The sequence below is a fragment of the Ammodytes marinus genome (genome assembly GCF_949987685.1).
Source record: "Ammodytes marinus genome assembly, chromosome: 13".
NCBI classification, from domain to species: domain Eukaryota; kingdom Metazoa; phylum Chordata; class Actinopteri; order Uranoscopiformes; family Ammodytidae; genus Ammodytes; species Ammodytes marinus.
This window is the reverse complement of record NC_137217.1, coordinates 29671149-29687674: the sequence shown is the minus strand read 5'-3', so window position 1 is coordinate 29687674 and position 16526 is coordinate 29671149. Positions and strand designations below refer to the sequence as shown.

The 16526-nt window shown below is 41.3% G+C and overlaps 1 protein-coding gene across 2 annotated transcripts in view; it reads right to left on the bottom strand.

Moving 5' to 3' along the window:
* Window positions 1-3422: 3422 nt before the first annotated feature.
* Window positions 3423-16526, bottom strand: part of sema6cb (semaphorin 6Cb) — a 161286-nt gene continuing 148182 nt past the window's right edge. For both annotated transcript variants that reach the window (XM_080039389.1, XM_080039390.1), the window contains exon 21: window positions 3423-7743. In XM_080039389.1, coding sequence (XP_079895515.1) covers window positions 6374-7743 — 1370 coding nt within the window. In that variant the 3' untranslated portion in view covers window positions 3423-6373. The remainder of the gene's footprint in view (window positions 7744-16526) is intronic.

Genomic DNA, 16526 nt, shown 5'->3' with positions numbered 1-16526 from the left:
CACACACACACACACACACACACACACACACACACACACACACACACACACACACACACACACACACACACACACACACACACACACACACACACGCACGCACACACACACACACACACACGCGCGCAAAAAACCTGAATACAAACAGGTTGTTTACCCACGTACCTCGGCTGTGATGCATTTGCAGGAGGCCAACACATTAAACTGAAGCCGGTTGTTACAGGAATGTCTGCTTTACTGACGTCCTTCAAATGGCAGTAAAGATGCTCTGATGGATTTTTCTCGTCAACGCGTGTGCTTCAAGGCCTTTTTCCAGTTTGTAATCAACTTTCAAAAACTCTATATTTAGACGGGAAGAGCCTGTGATGAGCTGGAGACACAATATGAGGATGATTGGGAAAATGAGGTTTTCTAGCAGTGTTTCAACCCTGGTTTATTTCCCTTAGGAGGTACAAAGTGTTGATTTTATTGGAATTTTCAGAACAGACTTGGTAGAAATTGATTATTGGCTATATTCAATTCCACACATATGTATGAATACTGTATTATATAGTATTCATAAATATGTGTGTATGTGGGTATAATTGCTTAAAACAAGCTTAATGGCCTTACACGTTTTTAAAATATTGTGGGCGTCCTGGGGAAATGCACCTGTTGGAAGACAAATAAGAAGTACGACAGAATAAATACTATACTATATACACCTTTTACCTTTAAAATAGTTTAATGGTCTGATTACCAAGAAATTACAAACAAAATGTGTTGGGCATTTACCCGTAGCCATGCAGGTAGTGTTGGTTTAATCTGCTCGAATTTTAAAACGTGGCTTTCACAGCTAAGTATCAGCTAGGGCTGTCAACAAATAGTGAAACATTCTCAAAATATGGCCAAATAAAACCAAAACACCTGCAGTGTAAGTGAGAAAAATGCTCTAATGGACCCAAACAGACTCTTTAAAAGCTTTCCGATGGGCTCAATTTGATTGTTTTGGTGGTTAAATTATTATTATGATCCAAAAGTTCTTAAATCAACACATTTGTTTTCCATCAGGAGACTCAAACCGAGCAGAAACGTCTCTCAACACGACCCTGGACCTCGTAATGCTTTACTCACTGCAGGGGAGCGTTCACAGTTCGCACCATGATTCTTTATTATCTCTTGTGTAACAGCAAGCGGGGAGTTTGTGAGTCAACGCCACCGCATGCAGTTACATTCAGATTTACTTTTGAAAACAGAAGCCAGAGCTCGTAACAGTTGAAATATGAATCTTCCACTTACACAATAAGTCTGTCCAGCAACTGAAATGGTTCTGACTTTCTAAGAAACACACACACAGACATGCGCGCGCACGCACACACACGCACACACACACACACTTCATTCTTCACCCTATACCTTTAACTTACAGAAGATTTTTTCCATTATTGTTCACAATCGTTGCAGATAATTGCTCCAGACTCGATGGTCTGACCTATAGAGTGAACATGTGATGGAAAGGATGAGTTTTTCTATTCTATACTCATTCACATGACGTTCACGTGGCATTATTACCGGGTACTGTATGAACATTGCTCGGAAGGCAATTACTTGGTTATACGTGTGTGTATCCGAAATGGGCTGCAGGTTGTACGGAACATAATAAAAATAATACAATAATGTATGTATTATAGTGGAAGGCAGAAAGCATTCTATTTCAGCAATGCTTTATCACACAGGCGGTCCATATCCCTATTTACCACCCTTATTATTTCCTAGAATGTTTCCTGGAAAAACTGTTGAGTTGGTACACATTTGAAAAATAACAAGAGGTGAGGGTTTGGCCAAAAGTGCTCTATTCTATTGAACTCAATATGTATTTTGATAATTTATTTATTGTTGGATTTGCTGTGCACTGACTGAAAGACATTAGGCTACACAAGCTTTATAAATATTAATAACTGTATTCTATTTGAACAATAATTAAAGCCGAATTTTTTAGTTATTCCCATGAAAATTGCTGTTAAAAGGACAAACAACTGTAAGAAAACTCATATTCAAATATAGGAGTGTTTTGAAATTAAATTAATATTTTCTCTACAGTTGAAGAAACACATATCCCGACACCAAAGTGCTTTTAAAAACAGAAATATGTTTGAATCAAATTCTAAAGATATTTATCCAACTCAACCATGCGTATGACATGTTTTAAAGTATGCGTAGGCTAGGTGGGCTTTTTCCTATTTACCGGATGGGTCCACTTTAAAATGTGCATCAAAACAGGACGGACCCAATGTTAAACGATAATCCAGACATTTTGGGGAATGCATTTGTTGGCCCGTTTATCAAGGGTTGGACCATCCATTTATGGAAACAGTCCTGGATGCTTACTGTGGCATACTATATACAGCGGGGGGAAATAAGTATATACTTTTTCCCTGTGTCGTTTCACATTATTACACATAACTTAATTTCTTAACGTATTTGTTTGGGTTTCTTTGTATGTATGGATTACTTGGGTTGTTACCAACATCCGGTGGAAATGTCATGACAATAGCATCTTTGGAAACATGTGTGAATGTCGATAGTTAGCCTGCTATTGGTGTAAGAATGTGTGTGTGAATGAATGGTAACATGTTAAATGGGAACAGGTCTCACTTGAAAAAGAGTCTCCGGTCTCAATGGGATTCACCTGTATAAATAAAGGTTAAAATAAAAATGTACTGAGGATAATGGTGACGTGTTCAATACCTATTCCACCCGCTGTATTAAAGTGAATGTTACTGGTAAAATCCTTAGAGATAAACGTTTTGATAAAGGGAATATTTGTATGAATTGATCTAATAAAGGATAAAACTCTTTTTTTGTTTTTGTCCAAGTGTGTTTGGAGTGTGAAGCCATTGCTGCCCAGTGTTTATCAGAACAATGAACATTTTGGAAGAGCTTTTCTCCCCACTGAACGAGCGAGGCTAAACACTTCTTGGATCTCTTCAACAAACACAGATTGAATCAATAATGATCTTTTAATGCAACTCCCAGTGAGACCAGGGTGTATTCACTAGAATATTTTCCTTTTCCTCTACTCCTCGACTGGTTTACAAATAAATTAAACTGAAAAGTGCTGTTCGTACAGCACTTTTCAGACCAGTGTTAACAGAAAACTTAGCAACTTGGTAATATAAAAAAAGTTAAGAATTATGTAGTCAATCTTTTAAACATTATTTTCACTTACCAAGACCACTTACCAAATGGATGAAGATGTTTTGAATGTTTGCTAGAATACATGTAAAGCATCACCTACATTGTGACTTGTGGTTGAAACCGTGCACACACAATTATAACGTGATCAATTTGTCGTTTGAAAATATTGTGTTTGTGTCCACCCTTCATGCATTACCCATTAGTGATTTCTACATGTTAACACATTCACCAGTGAGACGCTTGCATCATATTTTTAATTTTATTCCTAGTATAAGAGACATACAATGGTATTTCTGTGAGACCAAATTCATAGTAATTCAAGAGGCATAGGCCTGGAAATCAAAAAGAGAGAGAGAGAGAGAACAAAAAAAACAATACTGAATCAATGAGACCCCACCCAGATATAATGTATTTACACCAAATCAAATACTGATAGGGCTGCTAGAGGCAAGACCGCTCGCTCTCTCATACAATCTGTCACTGGCAGAAAAAAAAACTAAATAAAACACTTTTTCACTCATCAAACAACGGTAGCTGCCACAATTCCTCTTCAGAAAGCATTACGGTCACGACCTCAAGTTGGATGTTCTGTATTTGTTGTTTCGAAAAAAGCTATTTAACGCTCTGCAGCCTGTTATAGTATCCAAATCAACTTCTCTTTCCTTTCAAACAAACCGCTGCGGTCTGCGGTTATTATCCTTTTTATTTACTGGTACATTTGCTGGTAGTATAATGAATAGTAAAAAAACTTTATATTGGGCCAAATGAGTTCCGGGGAAATTTCAATCAATAAACACCACTTTCAGATACAGTACATCGTAGTAAAGCGTAGTGCTGCTTTCACAGAATTGATCACGGTTTTCCAAGTCAAGCGTGATCAAAAGAGAGGCTCAGCTGAACAGTGCGACAGCGAGAGAGAGAGCTTTTAAAGCCGGTATATTTATGAGGCTAAGTCGACTGGCAGCACCATTTCTTAAGGGAAATCCCTCTACAGATGTATGGCAGCGCGGGACCCACTGTCTGTATCGATCCAATGGACAATCTAGTATGTCGGATCAGAGTTCATTGCACAATTCCATGTTTCCACACATTTTCTGAACAGAACATTTGTAGTCTGCACTCCAAATTATTTGTACTTATATAAGTCAAAATCTAACCATTGTAGAAGTCATGCTTGCATCGGGCCTGCTTTTTATATATGAAACTTAAAAACAATATTGTGTTACACGTTGTTTTTCTCAACTAATTCTTCTGAATAACAATTTAACTATTTTTTTTCTTAACATAAAGCGTTGGAACAAAATGCCATAAACGCGCTCGATACATCAATCATTGGACTTCTACAATGGCGTCAGGTCTGTAGGCGAAAACTTAAAGAGGAACTGTGAACTGCTCATTTAGTAAAAACCTAAAAGAGATGCTAAAGCTACTGCGGAAAGAAAAAAATCAAAAGCGAACCATGGCACCTATATAGTGAAAGTGACACCCAGTGGAAAGTGACATAATACGGAGGCAGTCAAACCTGAATGTCTGCAGTCTCAGGCTGTGTGTATTTGCTTTGCTTAATGCTTAAAAAAAAAAATATGCAGGCTCACACTTCTGGGATAAAAAAAACAAAAAAAAAACAAGGAGCAATGAAGGGTTTCATTCCAAAAGATTTCATCCATCTTGAAAAAAAAACTATATATATATTCATATGTATCTGGTGTATTTTTTTTTTATTCTCATAAAACAAAAAGATAACCTTTAAAATATGACTTTGTAAAAAAACTAAAAAGAAAGGAAAAAAAAGGCTCAATGTACTCAAGATATAACATATGATTCATTAGTGAGTGTTACAATCATACTCGCAGTTATCAGTTGACAAAATATCTCATTCTGGAATGAAACTCTTCAAATATACAATAGAATACTGTATGACACATACTGACAACCATAGAAAATGAAACACCTACAATATACTGTAGCATAGTAGCCGTCCGAGTCCCTTGCATTTACCCCTAACCCCATGTCACACGCTATTATTAAATAAGGCACACATTTACACATACAGTTAACATTTTGGCTAGTAATTATTCCTTTATTTACAACCAATAGCCACAAAGTTAATAATTATAATAATAACTGCAGTCCGTTTTTCTTGTTTTTATGTTCATTCTCATGACGCCAGATGGCATGGCATTTTTTGACTTTTTCTTTTTTGAGTTCAAAATATGTATGTTTACAGAATACTTAAATTTCCATTTCAGAGGATGTAAGACCCACTATATTTGTGGAGCACCAATGTTGTAGAAACATTCTTGAGAGAACTTAAATTGACCCGATTATGTCACTTCTGACCTGGGAACGATGAGTAAAGAGAAGAACTAGTATAGCTGCTTTGTTGAAGTATCTCCTTTCTATTGTCAGCATGAACAAATTTGGTTCAGTGTTTTTAGCCAACTGACTGAGTTGTGTTAATGAAGTGCATGGTCTGGTGCCCCTAAGATATTTCTTAGTGGGTGTGGGGGGGGGGGGGGGGGGGATTGTTTGATATGCCCAAAGATGAAAGAGTATAGTAAGGCAAAGACATAACTACTTTCAGGGGAATTTGCTGACTTTTCACCACAGGTTACATATACTGCATATGTATATGTATACATATTTGGTGTGGATATAAACACACATATATATACACACACATGCATAATATAAACACATTCGAGGGGTGGGGTGGGGTGGCTGGGGACTGATTACCAACACTACATCAGTAAAAGGTTAAGCAAAAGCATGAATCTAAGCATTGCAGGAGCCTCCGGCTTTTCAAGTCTTCAAGATGACTGATGTGTAAAGTTTTTTTTCCAACATCGATGCATCCCAAAACGTTTTGTTGCATTGTAAATCCACACTGAGGACACTGGCAGCCTTATATAAGGTGGTGGCATCACGTCACCTGAGTCAGCAGTTCTATTATAAGCAAGGAGCTGAGCAATACCAATATGGTACAAAGATATTTGTTGGACAAAAAAGAAGAGGGATAAACAAGTTTGGTTGAGGCTTTCGTCCACAGTGACACTGGCTGCCACGCGATTGGTTGTGTTTTTCACGTGAGGGTCTGCAACCTCAAACCCACTGCATTACTTCAAAAGGCAAGTTCCATTAAGAAGACCCAATTAGGGAGACCCTCCCCTTTCTAGTCCTAGGAGTGAGTATCTCCTCAGTAGTTGAACTTTCCCTGTTGGTTAACCGGGGACGTGGCAGGTATGAACAAAGGTTTGGGAGGGACGTCCGGTTTGAGAGAGGAGGCCCTGCGGACTATCGCGCCCCTATGTTGGACCACCTCCTGCTGGTCTCCGTTATAGCTGTGCTGCCGGGCCAGGTAGCCGTTGGGGATGTGGGGGTAGTGGACCTCGCAGGTGCTGCCCGTCGAGTTCATCCGTGCCAGGAGGGGCGGCGGTTGGTGCGGGCCTCCGTTCCGTTGGCTGAAGCTGTGCTGGCGAGGGATCATTCCACCGCCACCCCCTCCCATCCCACCTCCCATTCCACCTCCCATTCCCCCTCCCATTCCCCCTCCGTTGGGCATCTTGGTGGCAGCAGCAATCAGCGAATGCCTCTGTGACGAGTGCCTCCTCTCCAGGGTGGACTGGTGGTGTGGAGGGATGTCTGGAGGAACGTCCATGCGTCGAGTGAGGCTGTCCCGGGGCAGGGTGGACGAGCTATAGTAAGGGGCCGATTCTGTCTCAGGAATCTGAGGTTGGATGCGGTTGGCGAATGCTAGTTGACCCCCACCGCCGCTAGCCATCAGACCCTGAGGACTCATTAACTGGGCGTTCTTGCTGCTGCTCGCGTCGTGGATGTGCTTCAGGAGCTCATCCAGTGACGTCACCTCCATGACCTTCTGGGAGTAACCGGGGTAAGGCTGCTGAGATAGCACACGTTCAACATTGTGGATTTTGCGTTCGTCTGGATGGAGGTGACCCACCAGCGGCTGCCCGTTGGAGAAGCTATGGGAGTATGGGAAGACCTGCTGGTGGTGGAGCAGGGCTGAGCTGGGCCTGGAACCAATGTTATGAGACTTTGGCTCCTTGGCATTGTTGCAGTTCTGGTTCTTCTCCCACTGGTTCTTGAAGGCCTTCATGCTCTTGATGGGCAGTTCCGGGGTTGAGTCTGGCGTAGGGAGGCCGGACAGCTCAGAGGAATGGTGGAGATGGTGGTGGTGCGGGTGGACCAGGTCTCCCATTGACATGCCATGATGGCCGTTCCTTCTCGGTGGGTGATGTTCTCTGCTGTTGGCGAAGAAGGAGTTGTAGATCTTTGGAGATGACACCTCCATCTTCTCGTCTTTGCTCTGGCTGTCCAGGAGGCCGTTGAGCTTGGCCAGGCTGCGGAGGGACAGGGCGTGCGGGATCGGGGCCTCGGGATCTTTCGACAACTTCTTGGTCTTGTGGCCCGTGTGGTTACAGTAGCAGGAGACCAGGAAGCCGGAGAGGAACGCGCCCAGGACGAAGGCCACCAAAACACACGCGATGAGCAGAGTGTAATGGACACTGTGGTTGGTTTTCTCCAGCTCTGGTGGGCGCCTCACACCTACAAAACAGAGAAAAGAGTACTTCAGTTAGGGCTATTCTGACTGAACCAGGGACAAAGCACATTTTCAAGCACTTATGTAGGTCAAGTAGCAGCTGGGACAGACGGGTTGCGGTTGCTGGGGCTTCAATACATAGGGAACAGCATGGGAGAGGTGTTTGAACTAAGCTCTTGGCTGCCTTTCACTCCACTGTTCTACGGATCAATAAAGCCTTTCTTCCTAGGACCTTAGCTTCCCCTAAAGACTTAGGACTCTGAGAGGCCAAGAGCTCCCCAGACATAGAGAAATCAACTCTGAAATGACTTAGAGCTTTAAATATTGATGGGAGCGCAGCAGCAGGAACCCAATGTCATTTTCACAGACTCTGATTTCCAATGCGAGGATCGGGGGCGAAAGCACCTGGTATATGATGAACCAGCCAACAAACTATCAGGCCTATCCAATAGCTACTGAGCGTGGAGACCTTGCCAACACAGACGCACACGAGGTTGTCAAATTATTCCAAATGAAACCAAAGGGACAGTGCACCGACACACAAGGTTATTTAAGCCTAGGTAAATCTACCATGTAAATGTCCTTGGGTGATGTGACCCCTAGCACTGTGTATGCCTAATTGCGTGAAAGGCAAGCTGCGGTAAGAGGAGCGAAACCTGCCACCTCTCATAATCAGAGCTCATTTGCAAAGAGGCTGCTGCCATCTGTGGTGTCAGGGCCCTGCGCCTCGACCTTAATGACAGTTTCTGTGAAAGCGATTAGTCTGCGTAGGAGGACGACTGAGCTGCACAGAAGGGGAAAGATGCAGGTGTCACAAACATGTGAAATTCAACAGCTAATGTAAGATCCTTCGTTGAGAAATTAAAATGGAAAAATGGCGTCGTCTAAATCTGGCCTGATGGTACTGTTTGAGATCAAGAAAGATGATGAGGATAATGATTAGTTCATGAGATAATATATTAGGCCAAAATTAGTGTGAAAGTGACCCAGAAAATTCATATGAAGAAATGAACCAACATTCGTCTTGGTGAATGATCTACAAAGTGGGCTATGGGTAAAATCAGTCCAATGTATTTTTTTTAAATTTTCTTAGTGATATGCACTTTACTCATACCTGGTACATTTAAAAAAAAAAATACATTGAGATACTGATACAAACTTAGAGATTTTAGGGAGAGCTACTTGGTAGAAACTTTGAGTGGCATTATAATTTTTCAAATATATGTGAAGGTGTTATGCGGTTCTGAGGCCATGAAAACAAGAATCCTACAGAACTGATTAAAGTCTACAGTCCTTCTGAGACTAACTTGTCAGCTGGATTTAATATCCGTTGAAAGAAAAGGTGTGAATTAAACCTCCCACATGAAACTCCTGGGACAGCGAAGCCAGGGTAAACATAATCAAAAAGGTAATGAGTGTGTGTTAAAGGGAGCGAAAAAAGGGTCTTCCTCACTGTGTGTATGTGGGAAGAGGCCAATATAAGGGGGCACTACAGAGGTGGAAAATTTGATCAAAAACCTGCTTGATTTCAGTCAAATTTCATCTAAATCCACAAGAGACAAAAACTAATCAGTAAAGTAATTTTTTTTAAGCCTCAAAAGGCACCTGGCACTACGGTAACTACACAATGCACGATATAGACTGACCTTAACGGGCTGTCTTCATAACAGGCTCAATTTGACACAATTGTATCAGAAAATTGTGAAAATTTAAATCAAAATCAGAAGAAATGGGGCGACTGTGGCTCAGGTGGTTAAGCTGGTTGGCCAATGATCCTAGGGTTGGCGGTTCGATCCCAGCCCGGCCACTTGTGTCATGGTCGTTGTGTCCCTGGGCAAGACACTTCACCCACCTTGCCTCGTGTGAATGTGTATGACTGCTGTATGTTTGAGGTGGTGGTCGGAGGGGCCGTTGGCGCTGAATGGCAGCCTCGCTTCTGTCAGTCTGCCCCAGGGCAGCTGTGGCTACTATGGTAGTTTACCACCACCGGTATGACTGTGTGTGAACGAATTGTCTGGAACCCTGTAAAGCGCTTTGAGTATCATGAAAGGCGCTATATAAATCCAAGCAATTATTATTATTATTAGAAGAAAACCTGTTTCTGTTGTCATGATTGTATCTGTACTCACACAGTTTCTGGCCAAAATGTTTTAAAAGGAGTTTATTATTGAGTTCATGAAGTTACAGTGAAAATTGGTCAGTTCTTTTTGCTCTTCGTTATCTGGAGGTAAAGGCTTTTGAACAGGTGCTTGAAAGGCCCATTATCCCATCATCATGTATCACTTCAGTCATTCTCGCCGGTTGCTTTGCTGCCACTTTCCCTACAGAGATACACTTTGGTGCACTTATAATCTTTCTGGAAATAACACTTTGAATAGAAGTCCCAATTAAAAAATGCTCAATTTTGAGCCATTTATTCCTATGATTGCCTCGACTTATGACCACATTAAAAAGTCATAAATCATAATTGCATCCCGGCGGAAGAGGCAAATTAAAAGTGAAGCCGTAGCAGAAGCAGCAAGTCTGTTAATACCTCTTTGATTCTTGGACCATTTTTCTTTTGGTCTGATTTCACAGGCAGCCAAATCGGTTTTGTAGCATCGTTGTGGGTTTCAAGTCTGTGGTTCTAACCACTACACCCACTTAGACTCATGTTGGCGCACAGCTCTTGTAATGAGCAGTGAAAGGCTGCTTTCATATCTCACTGTGCTTTCTACCCCATGTCTAATAAAGTACATTTTGAAATGTTAAAAAAAACAGTGAAATAGTCCAATGTAAGACCATTTCCCGGTATATTTGGTCAAAGACAGAATTAGGGTTAACGTAAACCTGCAGTGTGTAGAATTTTGTGTTTTATTTCCTAGCAGATTTTGTAGAAAGTAATTATAATATCCATAAGTACATTTAATTTAGTGCATAATAGCTGAAAAAAAAGTTTTGAATTATTGTTTCTTCCCTTAGAAAGGGTCTCATATATGTCCATATTTCTGCATATTTTGGACCAAGGCCTAGTGCCGCCATCTTGAAAGTGTCATAGTTGGAATGTCATCAGATGCATTGTTTAAAATTTAGAATTGTTCTTGTCCTTGAAGGCCACTGTAGCTTCTGTTATTATTCGAAAGGGTTGGGGTTACCCAGGGAGTGTTGCATTCTAGAACTTTGTAGAACTTTCTTGATGATGTCATATTACACACTGCACCTTTAAGAGTTAAATAACTTTAAATAAAGTAAAAAAAAACGATTAAAAAAAATGGTGGTGTAAAGATTCAAGTTGGTTTTGAAATGAGAAGGGGTGGGTGGGCTTTATGGAGTACTTTTAAAACCCTGTCTTATAACTCCAGACATTTTCAACAACACTTTTCTTGCTGTTGGCCTTCCTCACTAGATGAGACCATTTTACCCCAGCAGATTCTACCAAGAATTTTTTCTATTATTTTATGATATCTTAAAGTTTACTTAAATGTTACTTCTTACATGTTATTAGTATACTTTTAACATGATTATTGTTGTATTCATGCCTATTGTTTGACCCGTTTTACTATACATCACTTTGGTCTAAAATAAATGTGCTAAACAACTACAAATGACTTGACTTAATGCACTTTGAAACTGCATACAGTATTTAACACTGGGGGAATTTGACTGTGAACCTGTGGCTTCCTGGTACTTGTGAGTCACCCCCCCCCCGCCGTGTCTAAAGGCCTATTGACGGGTCCCTCCTGGATGAGCGCTATGAGTCAAATGCTTCAGCGGGTGGTCAAACGCACAGCTGAGGCAAACACATCCAGAGCCTACCCACGGACGACCTGTCACAACAGGTTTCTGTGAGCAGACCGGATGACTCAATCACTGGTTATGTGGGACATATGGTGCCACCGGTCACAGTGAAATTAATACCCTGTGATTCATACCAACGGCCTGGCAAGCAGCTAGGTGGTGCATAGGGGGCGGGGAGGGTGCTGGCCAACTGTACACACACACACATAGACACATAGACAGACAGACAGACAGACAGACAGACAGACAGACAGACAGACAGACAGACAGACAGACAGACAGACAGACAGACAGACAGACAGACAGACAGACAGACAGACAGACAGACAGACAGACAGACAGACAGACAGACAGACAGACAGACAGACAGACAGACGCACGCACGCACGCACGCACGCACGCACGCACGCACGCACGCACGCACGCACGCACACACACACACACACACACCATCTTTTGCACAGCTTCACAAGCGTCTGGAGCAATGGAGTTTGAAACCAAGTATTTCGGTTAAAACCAAGTATTTCGGTTAACACTGGACATTTTTTCAGCGCACACACTGGTAGCGGATCATTGATCGACACTAATTTGACACAAATTGATTTGGGCAACAATATACCTCTAGAAATGCTTGATCCACCTTTAATTCTACTTTAAAAACATATCTAAACATTGGTGAAAGTTGTGAATAATGAGTGTGTAGTCAGTGTTCCTCTCATACATTGTCACGTTGCATTTCTGTGTCAACTCAACATGGTCTGTCTCAGCTCAGAGAAAAAGCTTTATTTAGAGAAAGCAAAGTCTGCCAAAAGGTAAAAAAGACAGATGGGCTGCGTGAGTGGAGGAGAGGAAGGCAAGGGGAGAGAGAGATGGTGACAGCAAGAGAGAGAGGGGGGAGGAGAGGGGGGGGCAGAGAACGGAAAGATGAAGGGATGAAACTCAACCTTGGTGACAAACTGGTGATGAAAAGTTGAGTGAATGTGAAAGGACTCAAGGATCCGAGACACAGGGGAGCCAGAGCGAAGAAAAGTAGCAAGAAGAAAGTCTAATGCCTCGTTTCCACAGTGCAGATCAGTTCAGTTCGGTTCAGCATAGCACGGTAACTAACCCTTGCTCTGGCTGCGTTTCCAGTGCCAACAGTACCCTTACTTGGTAGGCGGGGTTTATGCTGGACAGTGATAGCCTACGTAACTATTGTGACATCATAGCAGGCAATAATAATAATACAAGCGTGCTGAGCCATACCGAACCAAACCACTCAGTGGAACCAAAGCTTTAAAACGAAAAAAAAAAAGTGGAAAAGATCAAGTAAAAGTCTATGAAGGGAGCAGATTTGATGGAGAATGAGGAGAGAGGCAGAGTGAGTGAGTGAGTGAGTGAGTGAGTGAGTGAGTGAGTGAGACACACACAGACTTGATGCGGGGAGTGACAGACCGTCTCTCAGCTGGGTCTTAAACGCTGATGCTCTGCGGCAGCTGTGATACAGTTGGCGAACAACCGTTATGCTTCTACACAGCACTGTAGGAAGCCCTCTGTGACTGACTCCATATTGTTAACAACTGACAACGTGTTTGGTCATGTAGATAGGAGACTTTACAATGTTTTGTCTGTGCTGTGTTGTGTTTAACTAATACGCATTGGTTTTTGCATATTGTTAACCTCATAGCATAATTGCTTAAATCATATTTACTCTACTTTTACTCTATCTACTCTTTTCTACATCTACTCTACATCTACTTTTCGTTAGCGTAATAGCATAATTACCTAAGTCATATTTTAAGGGTTTATAGAGTAGGGTAAAGTACTGTAGATGTAGAGTAGAGTAGATGTAGAATAGAGCAGATGTAGAGTAAATATGATTAAGGCAATTATGCTATGAGGCTAACAATATGGTAAATAAAGTTGGGAGGCCTTGCTGTTGTGTGTGTGTGGTAAGTTTTTTTTTCTGCAGGTGATGAAGTAAAGTATAAAATCAAATTAAAATGGAAGTGACACATTTATCTTAAGCATCTGAGGGATTAAGTAAATGACTGCTGTCTTTGCGAGGTCCTGCAGAGATCTCAAATTAACGTCATTAACAATACACCCACCCATAAGCTTTTCAATAACACCAATTACTTGGAAGTTTCATACTTGCTCAAATGAGAAATGCATTATGTTTTAACATCTCCTGCAGACATCAAAGCAACTGAACTATACAGAATTGGAATTTAAAATATATTATTTTTATATTATAATCACATCATTAGATATATCCTATTTCAGACCAAACTTTCAAGGTCAGATTCAAAATCATTTAAAGAGAAAAACACTTCTGTGCATTACTTTTCCCCCTGTTTCCGGTCTTTTCTCTCAAGGGTGCGTTTAAATACTTTGTATCCTGGAGAACAAACTCGTGTTCTTTTATTTTTTGAAGATGTTCCAAAATAGCCCTAATTAGTTTCTGCCTCTGCAAGCTTACAAGTGCATGTAATTGTTCCCTAAATGGCTACTCTATCCCGACCAGAAGCCAACAAGACAAAACAGTGGCCCCGGGCTTCGTAGGCAAAACGCATTAGCCCCCCTCCTGCTATTGCCCCCCTCCTGCTATTGCTTCTGTACAGTTATTTTTCTTCCACACTAAAAATAACAATTTAAACTACTGAACGACACCCTGGGGTTGACGATTTGGAACAAATTACTTCATTTTTTTTTTCTTTCAAATTTGAGTGAAATGCTCTTCTGCCCCTGTTGCTGTGAGCCTGTAAGTAATTTGACATTTTTAATACCTGATGTCTGTGCATTGACATACCATGGTTAACAAATGAGCATGATGGTGTGTGTGTGTGTCAGCGTGCACCTGAACACACACACACACACACACACACACACACACACACACACAGAATATATGTGCTATATGAGTTCGGGGCTCTTGCTGCAGACTGAGTGAATTCAATCATGTACACTTGTTATTAGGAATTTGCATAATATTCCACCTCAGTGCTCCGCCAATTGGATGCAGTTTAATATATGCACAGGAGAGCTAAGGTGATATGGTGTAGTGTAACATATCCATTCCAATTGAAAGGCAGTGGTAATGAGCCCTGCATTTCATTCCAGGTGTGCTGACGCATAGAGAGAGCAGAGATTTCATTACAATTTTGATTGAATGCAGGTAAATTAGGCGTGCTGGTATAGCATCTGGCAATCAGAACCATACTGTCTGAATGAACTGCTTCAATATTTACACCTGTGCTTTGAAGGGGGAAGTCAAGTATTTTTTCCAGTAGCTGTATACACACACGTTTGGGTCTAAACACTCAAAGACAGATAGTGGTTGATTTTAAGGGCTGGTTCATTCAAACGACAAAAAAAAACATCACACATCTGCCACCAATTTAGGACATGAGGAGGCCAGTGAAGATGTTTTCATACGGATTAAAGTAGCCGACAAAAGAATTACATTTCAAACAGACCTCACTATGAATATTTTTCATTGGGACTATCTTCTACCAAACAAATGGTCCAGACCAGTTATAGATGGGAAGACACAACTTTTCACTGCTTTGACAAACACAAACAAAAGTCAGCTTAACACTATTGGGGTGAAGACATAGTTATAAACATCAATAAGATAAAGTATCTGCATGGCTAGATACCACTTGTGTTAAAATAGGAATATTTTTCTTTTTAATTTGGTATTAACAGACACACCTTAAAGTGGCAAATACACGTATCACAGGTCATCAAACCAGGCAGAGCACATGCATCTAGTGAATTCCTTATTTCATTATTTTCCTTAAACATGCAGTTGCATCAAAAGCCATTTATCAGCCAGTCAGGGGCTGGTAAAGCTAAATGGTTCCAATGCAGAACAGAACAGTAAAAGAGGGTAAAGCAGCACTGGAAGAATCTTGGCTTTACCAACACACTTAAAGAGACAGTCCACACCAAAGTCAGTTTGCACAAAATACATTTTGGTTCTGCTCAAGCAAATTCACTGGTGATATATAAAGAATATGCACAAACCGCTAATAACTAAAGGTCATTTAATGGCCCTTTATCTTGAAGGTGGAGTCAGAGATTCTGAAAAAAGAAAACGCTTGTTGTCAAATCACTTTGTCAAAATCAGTAAATATCCCCTGTCCGTACTGTTTAAGTCCTGAAAAATGAATCTGGTAAATCAACTGGTATGTAGACAAATTGGATGATGAGCGGATATTCAGTGACTGTGACAAAAAGTGATTTTGTGAACAAGCGTTCTCCAGAATGCCCGACACCACCTTTAAGTACCTCTGTAACTGGTCACATTTATAAAAAAAATCCACATTTATTTTCAACATTTCCTTTGTTTTGCAGCTCTGTCTTCCTACTAAATCCGACATCATTGTGTGTAGCACCACCTTTGGAGTGAACTTCTGCTTTAAGACATGGAAACAAAACTGCTAGCAGGCCGATCAAAAACAACCTGCGCACAGTTTTCAAACATCGGCAGTGAAGCTGGAAAAAGATTGTTAAAACAAGATGGAAAGGGTCAGTGAAGGGAGAGTTCAACAAAGGAGGCAGGTTAAAGGTAAAAGGGTTAGTCCAACTTATAGAGGAAAATAAGGGAAAGAACAAGCAGGGAAATGGGAGATTTCGTCCCCAGAGTTCAATGGGACAGATTGAAGGGTAAGGGGGTTAAGGTTTAGGGGACGGGACAAACTGCATGAGTGGATGTGTACACTTGTGGGCCCCGTGGAAACGCCTTGACGACCAGAACTGACATCTCCTACATCCTGACACTGCCCTCAGATTTAATAGCGACACGGAATGAATAGCCATTAAGAGAACGGGTTATGGAAAGTGAAGTGTTCGCTATGTATGATGGTTTTTCTTTGGTGTGTTTTAGTAGTAGTCCTAAGACATGATGTCACTTATAATCGCAGTAAAGTGCCGGTGAATTGAGTGGAGGGAAAAACGGCCTAGTTCTGCGTGACCTTTAACGAGTGCCATTACGTTATTACTATGACTCAGGAGGGCCGAATTG